The 9,790-nt window shown below is 38.8% G+C and overlaps 1 protein-coding gene across 3 annotated transcripts in view; it reads left to right on the forward strand.

The window, feature by feature from the left end:
- LOC133526088 (uncharacterized) overlaps positions 1 to 9,790 on the forward strand; it is a 43,963-nt gene that overhangs the window by 691 nt on the left and 33,482 nt on the right. For 2 of the 3 annotated variants that reach the window (XM_061862552.1, XM_061862542.1), the window contains exons 2-5: positions 2,960 to 3,024; positions 4,114 to 5,098; positions 6,897 to 7,034; positions 8,782 to 9,018. In XM_061862552.1, coding sequence (XP_061718536.1) covers positions 3,014 to 3,024; positions 4,114 to 5,098; positions 6,897 to 7,034; positions 8,782 to 9,018 — 1,371 coding nt within the window. In that variant the 5' untranslated portion in view covers positions 2,960 to 3,013. Of the gene's footprint in view, positions 1 to 408; positions 726 to 2,956; positions 3,025 to 4,113; positions 5,099 to 6,896; positions 7,035 to 8,781; positions 9,019 to 9,790 lie in introns of those variants that run through there. The other variant, XM_061862560.1, reaches the window with a different exon arrangement.

A 9,790-nucleotide genomic window follows, 5' to 3' on the forward strand; every position in this document is an offset into this window, starting at 1 on the left:
TTGTGGTGTCCAAACAAGTGTAGGCAGATCAAGTGCAGCGAAAGAAAGAGGCAGATAATATCTTCTTCTTCTTCTTCCTCGCGTTGTCCCGGCATTTTGCCACGGCTCATGGGAGCCTGGGGTCCGCTTGACAACTAATCCCAAGATTTGGCGTAGGCACTAGTTTTTACGAAAGCGACTGCCATCTGACCTTCCAACCCAGAGGGGTAAACTAGGCCTTGTTGGGATTAGTCCGGTTTCCTCACGATGTTTTGCTTCACCGAAAAGCGACTGGTAAATATCAAATGATATTTCGTACGTAAGTTCCGAATAACTCATTGGTACGAGCCAGGGTTTGAACCCGCGACCTCCGGATTGCAAGTCGCACGCTCTTACCGCTAGGCCACCAGCGCTTCCAGGCAGATAATATCTAGATTATGAAATATCATTAGAAGTGCAGTTAAAGAGTGTCTTGGGCATTGATTGACATATATCTAACGATGAGCCTTACGGGCACTAAGAAGTGTGCTAATTGAGTGGTGTCACTCATGAATTCGAGCAAATCATGCATTCTAACGCAGTCAGTTGCGACCAAACGCGCGCATGATGCGAACTCATCAACTGATCGCATTGTGGCATTAGAATTTGTGTGTGACACTGCTGTACTGGCCCTATTCTTATTGCCCGTAAGGCCCATCCTTAGATATATGTCAATGGTCTTGGGCAAAGGAAGAGTGGAGTTAAATCAGATCAGAACAGTTGCTTAATCTACAATCTATACTAAGTTAGAGACCAGGCCATACATTTAATGTTTTATGCTCTTGTCTGTGTAAGGATAAATAAATAAATATCTGGAGATAATCTTACACAGATCGACCTAGCCCCAAACTAAGCAAAGTTTGTACAGTCAGCGTCAAATACTTTGTAGCAGTCAAAGTGGCCAATAAATTTGGTACACCATACTAAATATATGGTGTACCGAACTATTTGGCTACTGTGGTTGCTACAAAGTATTTGACGCTGACTGTACTATGGGTACTTTTTTTTTTCTTTTTTTTTTGTCTGTAAGCTATTTGTTCTACAGTCAGATTGTTGTTATTTATTTTTATTTCTTTAACTTTGTTTTGGGGCTGACTGCATTTGGGTACTAGGCAACAATATACATAAATACATACTTAGATACATAGAAAACACCTATAGCTCGGGAACAAGTATCTGTGTTCATCACACAAATAACTACCATTACTAGCTCCATCGGCTCCATAGGCAGGGTCACTACCCATTAGGCCAGATCGGTCGCCAAATAGGATCCGTTAGGAAGCAGGGGCAGTTGATATGGCTGATGGCCAAAGAGAGCTGAACTGGCATCTATTTAGTTACAAATATTAATAAAGTGGATTTCGGATATAACAATGATGAAGGGACCACTGTAATTAAGTTGTTATATCTGGGAGTCGTTGTAGGCAACGGTAAAGAGATAAAGACATGAATAATTTAACTCTGAAACATAGTAACTTAACTTGTAGAGCCAAGCTTCTAACTTTACAAGCCCTAACTACACAAACTATATGGCTTGGTCGTTTTGCTATAGTCCAATGGGTGTAAGGTGAAAAATTTATTCACTCTTCAATATTTTTTATTATACAATGGTTCTTGTAGTAACGAAACGGCCAAGCCATAGGGCTTGTAGAGTCAGAAGCTTGGCTCTAAAAGAGATCTGAAAACTTTTTGACAGCGGGAGCCTTATGGTTTCGACTTGGTATCTTACTATCGTAAAAATATATAGTCACGGGGCAACTCACATTAATTTGTGGCGTTAACTTATTCTACATAAAGATTTGGGGTTACAGTAAAAGTTTCACAAGTTAGAATAGCCTATCCCTTATTGGTCAGATGGGCCATTTAGCCCACTCTCCTTAACGCGTTTCAATTGACAACATTTCATTTTTATAACACCTGAAATTTTACATGTGTACTCGAAGAATTTTGCAACCTAAACACTGCAATATGTTTATATAAATGTAAGGTCTTAGCACATTGTTACAACTCAACAGCCACTCGACTCAAAATTAAATATTGAAATTAAAGCCTTATCTTGTATGTCCTATAGTACAATGTTTAAAATTTTGGTAACTCGGGTGGTCTACGCGTCGTCCACTCGTCCAGTAAGGTGAACCAAAAGTGAGTTGAGTTGGTGTGGAATTGGTATAGTGTGCGAAGACCTTTAATATCGCTTATTACAGGAAATACAAAAGAATGAAAATAAAGTTGTAATTTTACCAATTCTACGGCACAATAGGTTAAATGCTATTGCCATTCACCACTAGAAATAAAACTTTATAACAAAAAATATAACCGACTTCAGAAATTACCAAAAGCGCCATTCATGTACCTATAACATTTGAAGAGTTCCCTCGATTTCTCCAAGATCCCATCATCAGACCCCGACTTGGTGCCAACGGGACCATCTCGGGGTTATACTCGATCGATAAAAAAAAAATTGAAAATCGGTTCACGATTCTCGGAGATATCGAGTAACATACATACAAAAAGAAACAGTCGAATTGAGAACCTCCTCCTTTTTTGAAGTCGGTTAAAAAAATAGCTGTCGTAATATTGGATTTGACATTGTCAATTTAATACGACTCGTATAGGACCGTGTGCGTTGGAGGATCTGCCATCTTGTGACCTGAATCGGAACCATAAACATGTACATACACACGTCACGTGTTTTCTTGTGCATAGTAGGTTCTGCCATCTTGTGGGCTACATCGGAACAGTAAACATCACATTTACGCCTCGCGCCAAAAATATGAGTATAAAAAACTATCAGCGTATTCCTCGTTTCAATTAAAATGTAGAGAAGCAATAAAATTACAGGGTTAGAAATATAAAATGTTGTCAATTATTCCTTTGTTTTCTATACGTACCTTCTATATTTTGAATCATTTGTGAACAACATTTCTTCCCCGGTTTACAGATATAGTCCGGATCTCAAGTTGGTTCAACAGAGCACGACGTTGAGGATTCAATCATGGGGAAAGAGTAAGTACTAGCTATCACCTATCTTTTTCACTTACCTTGTCATATTTGACTATTTACTTATCAGATCTTACTAGCGATCGTAAATCTCTTTCCAGTTAGTACTGAACGAAAGAGACGAGAGCAACTATTTCGCGAGATTTGCGACGTCATTTGGTTCTGATAGCTACATTCAAGTTCATAAATATGTATACATTTTTTCACCTTATTGCAATGGATTAAGGTGAAGAAATGTATACATATTTATGAACTCGACTGTACATAAACGCAGCTACGCGAACTTCGCCCCTATTCAACTCGTTAAATCTTACTGTCTAGCCGATGTTACAACAGCATGATATTCTATGTGACATATTTCAACACTAGGCATTTATATACTAGCAGCCAACTGAAGACGCCTTGTCTGTATAGTCCAAGATCCCAGAGCCGCCATACCTTACTTATTTTCTCATGAATAAAATGTTTGGGATAATATAGTGTCAGTATGTACTTTTAATGTCTGCATACTTGCTATATTGGCCCGACGGCCATTTGTCCGTTACAAGGTGCTAAAGGTTGGTAAAAATATTACTAACGTTTCTTAATATTCTCATGGCTGATTTTTATGTAAGTATGTTTTAGAAAATATTGTTAAAAATTGATACTCAACATTGCCAGGCCAATTTTCTGTACAAAACAGTCTGCCGGTTCTTGCGGGGGAGGGGCACGTCAAACGTATGGCTATTTGTACGTAACTTACAAATAGATAAACTAGTTTCAGATAAACGTCAGTCCATACAATCATATAACCATTGGCAGAGGTTTTTGACCATGGGCGTAGGCAGGTACAAGCAGGGGGGGACAGCGAACTCACAATGGTCTTAAGTCCTTTATGCCAATTCCCGCCATTTTGAATTTTTTCCAAAAAACAAAACGACAGTAAAATTCTATTTTATTTTACTACTGAACATGCTCACAAAATTTCGCGAAAATCGATTAAAAATGCGGCCTGAAGAGGAAAACAAGTCAAAAGTCAAAAAGTCAATTATTACAACAATATTTGGAACCAAACCATGATTTAATAAAGCTTTACATGAAATTCTACTTTTCTAGGAGTAAACTAGATGCCGAGAAGGCTCTAAACGGCTCCAACGTCGACGACGAAGCCCGAAAAAAGAAGAAAAGCAAAAAACACAAAAAGCACAAACGGAGCGAAGAAGATGAAGACAAAGCTTACAAAAAGAAGAAAAAATCCAAGAAGGAAAAACATAAAAGTCCCAAACCGGAGAGTGAGACTTCTCTATCTGATGTGGAAGAACTGATAAAGAAGAGTAGAGACCGGAAACCTCCACCGAAAGAACCTTCAGTAGTTAAAGAGAAGAATGGGGACACTAAAGAAAGAGACGAAGCATTAGAAATCATATCGTCAAATTCAGAGACAGAAAACTACCAAGAAGACTGCGCCAGCCCTGAGCTAAATATGATCGAAGATGATCTAAATTTAGAAGAACTTATGAAGCAAAAAGAACTTCTACAAGCGTTTCTTGTCGCTTACTATTCTGACAAAAGTGATGAAAGTGATAGTGAGAAAAAAAAAGATGATGTCATATGTATCAACGATGATAAGTCACCGGTTGCGAAAAAGTCAAAAACTGATGAGAGAAGAAAGAAAACTAGCAAAGACAGATCCGCGGAAAGGGAAAAGGAACGACATAGATCAAGAAGGCACGAGGAAGATTTACGAGAGATCTTAAACAGAGAAAATAGGAAAGAGATGGAAAAACGATTAGAACACAGGGAAAGGAAAGAGCGCGAACGACGGAAGCTTTACGAAGCTGAACGGGAGCGGGAGCGGGTGCGCGAGCGCGAGCGAGAACGCGAGAGAGAAAAGAAGAGAGAGCGCGAACGTGAACGAGAAAGGGAGAGACGTGATAAAGTGGTAAAGAGGGATAGAGAGAGTGAAGTCAGGCGTCGAAGGTCTAGAGAGAGGACGCCGCCGAGACGGGTGAGACGGCCGTCGGACAGAGATAGAAGGTCTAGAGAGAGATATAGAGATCGCTCGAGGGATAAGAGGGGCGGAAGCAGAGATAGACGCAAGGTAAGAATTAACTACAAGTTTTTACAAGCTTTTATTTAACTTGCCCTTTAGTGTGGGTCAAGCTAAATTTGACCCACTTTCCGATTGAGCAATATTATGATGGCATGGAGCTGATCTGATGATGAAGACAGTAGATGGCCATGGGAACTCTGTGATAAAACAATGCAAACTAATTGTGTTTGGGGTTGTTAGAATTGTCTCGAGGATTATTAGTTGCCTGTGGAAAGAAAAGTAGTCAGGAATAAAAATTTGTACCTACCAAAAATGGATTTTTTGCCTATGTTAACTAACTGTTAACTGGAACCAGCTAATTCATTGATATATACTTAAACACGAAATAATTGGTATTTTCATTAAAACCGGTTCAGCTGTTTTGTAGTTAAGAGGAAACATTAACCGACATATACACCGTGGGCCCATATAACCTGACAGATTTTAAGCACGCATTTCTGGGGACATTACTGTGGGGCTTAGTCAATTTGTGGAAGAATGTCCAATATTTATTTATTTCATTATAAGGAGTAAAAAATGTTATATGACTGTTGGTCTGATTCGGCATTTTTTTTGTGTGTGTGTTTCTGCACACGACACGTTGTTTCTTCTAAAATCTTTGTGAAAAGAAATTGCAATGAAGAAGTAAAGTTTTTTTTATAATAAATTTTGCAATTTTGCTTTAGAAATTTAATGTCTGTCAGTAGGTATGTCCAAACCATGTGACATAGTGACAGCGTCGCAGCCAAAAAGGCATTTTTCACTGTTAATTGAAAATGAAAATTATTAGAGAAACAAATTTTCACTAGAATCGTCATTATCTCTGAAACAAGACCTCCTTTTTTTTCCTCGCGTTGTCCCGGTATTTTGCCACGGCTCATGGGAGCCTGAGGTCCACTTGACAACTAATCCCAAGATTTGGCGTAGACACTAGTTTTTTTTTCTTTCTCTCTTTTTCTTTTTCTCTGAAACAAGACCGATTACAGAAAACTTTGTATGACATTTTAGTCTCTAAATGCGATCAAGAATACACCTTTAAAATCTGTCGGGTTATATGGACACACGGTGTATATTAATCATATGTATAAACAACATTGAAAACAATGAATTTTACTATACAGGACACTCTTGCAGAAGTACTTTTGTGCACGTGACTTTTTGTACAGTCGCCATCAGATATATCGGGGCGGCCAAGGTGCTCATAAATATCTGAACACGCACTCTAACGCTTTGGCAATAGAGGCGTGTTCAGATATTTGTTAGCGCATTGGCCGCTCCGATATATCTGATGGCGACTGGTAGGGTTATTTAGAGGAAGGCTTTTTTTTACCGACTTCAAAAAATAAAGAGATTCTCTTTTGAAAGGAAAGCATAATTTTGTAAATTGGAACTGTTGATGAAGAGAGATGAAGTAAAATGATGGAATTGGAAATAACTGATTTGTCTAGTAATTTTTTTTAGGGTTCCGTATCCGAAGGGTAAAATGGGACCCTATTACTAAGACTCTGCTGTCCGTCCAACTGTCACCAGGCTGTATCTCATGAACCGTGATAGTTAGACGGTTGAAAATTTCACAGATGATGTATTTCTGTTGCGGCTATAACAAAAAATACTTAAAAACAGAATAAAATAAATATTTAAGTGGGCTCCCATACAACAGACATGATTTTTTTTGCCGTTTTAATAGATAATGGTACGGAACCCTTCGTGCGCGACTCCGACTCGCACTTGGCCGGTTTTTTTAAGTATTTAAAGATGATCATATCAAGCAAGATAATCTATACTTACTAATATTAAACGATTTCAGAACTCCGGCAGCGAGGTGGCCCACCTAGTAGCCAGTTCATCAGACGAGCTGGACATCTCCATAAACACTGATGATGAGGAGGAAACCGAGGAGCAGATCATCGAGCGACGCCGCAAGCAGAGGGAGCAGCTGCTCAAGGTCGGTGCGCAGAGTCGCCATGTAGAGGGGAGTGATGGCCTCTGCAAAAGCGTAGATCCCATTTTCCTCTGTGATAATTAACCACAGCTAACACGTTTTGAAGTTGAAGAAGCGCTGGTGGCCTGGCGGTAAGAGCGTGTGACTTTCAATCCGGAGATCGCGGGTTCAACACCGGCTCGTACCAATGAGTTTTTGGGAACTTATGTACGAAATATCATTTGATATTTACCAGTCGCTTTTCGGTGAAGGAAAACATCGTGAGGAAACCGGACTAATCCTAACAAGGCCTAGTTTACCCTCTGGGTTGGAAGGCCATATGGCAGTCGCTTTCGTAAATAGTGCATACAACAAATCTTGGGATTAGTTATCAAGCGGACCCCAGACTCCCATGAGCCGTGGAAAAAGGCCGGGACAACGCGAGGAAGAAGAAGCTATGACATTTTGTTTGATTATTTTTTTACAAGCCTTTATTTAACTTGCCCTTTTTTATACCACGACGGTGGCAAGCAAGCATACGGCCCGCCTGTTGGTAAGCAGTCACCGTAGCCCGTGGCCGCCTGCAACTCCAGAGGTGTTAGTATTTATGTTAGTTAATGTGGGTCAAATCTCGGAAGCTAAATTTGACCCGATTTCTGATTTAGTTGAAAATTTGCAAACATATGTAAGTTGGATGACAATGCAATATTATTATGACATGGAGCTGATCTGATGATGGAGACAGGAGGTGGCCACAGGAACTCTGTGATAAAACAACGTAACCTAATTGTGTTTGGGGTTTTTCTTGCCCACATGTTCGACCTTCTAATGAGCTTACTAATTCATATGGAAATCTATTCAATATACGAGGTACAGTCAGCGTCAAATACTTTGTAGCAACCAAAGTAGCCAAATAGTTCGGTACACCATATATTTAGTATGGTGTACCGAACTATTTGGCCACTTTGACTGCTGCAAAGTATTTGACGCTGACTGTACAATGCATTTCCATACTCTTCGACCATATTCATTCTTTGTTTTTCGGACCTCAAACGTTGGAATGTTACCTAGGGTACGTAACCGTAAGGGTCGCGTTTTTTTATTTAAGTATTTTATGCTATTGTAGTATATTTTAGTATTTATCTCAACAATGTGCAACAGAAATAAAAATTAAAAGTTAGTATATACCTAAGTGGTCTAAAGCAATAATGTACTGGTTTACTAGAGACAAAAAGAGGAAGCGTGGCAGGCCATCAAGAAGATGGGAAGATGAGATTAAGAGTGCAGCAGGAGGTTGCTGGACTACAATAGCAAGGGATAGGGATAAATGGAAAGAGTTAGGGGAGGCCTTTGCCTACAAAAGGCATACAGATGGATATTAGATATATATATATATATATGTTTTAACAATTGTCTGACTAAACTAGATTTTCAAAGAAGTAAACAAAAATAACTTAAATTATGTACATAGGACCTGTTCAAAATTAAAATAAACATTGAAAATGAGTACAAAAAATTACAAATTACAATTACAATGTCAACAGATTTACGAAATTATTAGAATAAAAATTCGTAGTACATATCCTATTTAGAAAATAATTACAAATAAAAACGTCAAAATTAATTATATATAAAATAATATTTAATATTTAATATATATGTTAACAACAAAATGTACTTACAAAATACTTGACTGAAATAAAGGCTATTTCATTCATTCATTCATTCATATACCTTATTACCTACCTATAATACCTTCTTTTAATTACAGAGGCTAGGCGGCGACAAAGACGAAAAAGAAAAACAACCCGAGCCCCACACAACGCCGCCCACTATACCCGACCCCAAACCCGACCCCAAACCCGGCACGCCGGAGCCCAAACCCGAGCCGAAAGAGAAGGATGACAAACCTAACGAAGAGAAAGAAGAAGACAGAAGTCACAAGACGGAGAAGAGAACGGGCTCGGAGTGGGATATGTTCGCAGATCAGGATAACTTCGATGTGGATGTGAGTATTGACATTTTTGTATTACATGGACCCGGGTACTTCCACAAGAGGTATTGGCATTGTGAATGTCATCTCGCTCTGTATGGTAGGGCACAGCACAGCGGATGTCATTCCAGATCTAGAGCAGAGCCCAACTGGGGAAGTACCTCCACCTTACAGAAAACCGCAGCCAAATAACACTTGACCCTACTCATAGTGTTGTGTTCCTGCCGGTGAGTAAGGTTACCAGATTCAGATTTTCATTTATAAAACATAGTATTTTATTAGGTATTAAAATTAGGTTGGTACATAAAACAATTTCTTTACAGAAAATTAGGCACATAAGTTAAATAGACGTTTAACAGGTACATACATATTATTTTTTAATGTCTGCAAGTATTATTTTCTAAGTATTAGGTACAAAAAAAAACAGGTTTAGTTTACAATTTATAATTTCGGGTCGCTACACGTCTCGACGAATTCGTCAATAGTATAGCAAGCAAGATTTGTTAATAACGTTTACAGTACATATGGGGCTACTTTATAGCACTAGTGCGAGAAGTAGCATATTACGTTACTGTGTCGAACATTTAAAGGGCCATATGTACTGTAAAACGTTGTACGATACATGTGCGAATAGGTAATTCGCAACTCGTGTCGATTTAAAACACTCCCTTCGGTCGTGTTTTAATTTATCGCCACTCGTTTCGAATTTCCTATTTTTCGCACTTGTATCGTAATGTACTATTTTAGACGATTTGCAAACGTAGTGAGTTATATAATTATATAATCC

This window comes from Cydia pomonella, chromosome 1 (assembly GCF_033807575.1).
Source record: "Cydia pomonella isolate Wapato2018A chromosome 1, ilCydPomo1, whole genome shotgun sequence".
In the NCBI taxonomy this organism is placed as follows: domain Eukaryota; kingdom Metazoa; phylum Arthropoda; class Insecta; order Lepidoptera; family Tortricidae; genus Cydia; species Cydia pomonella.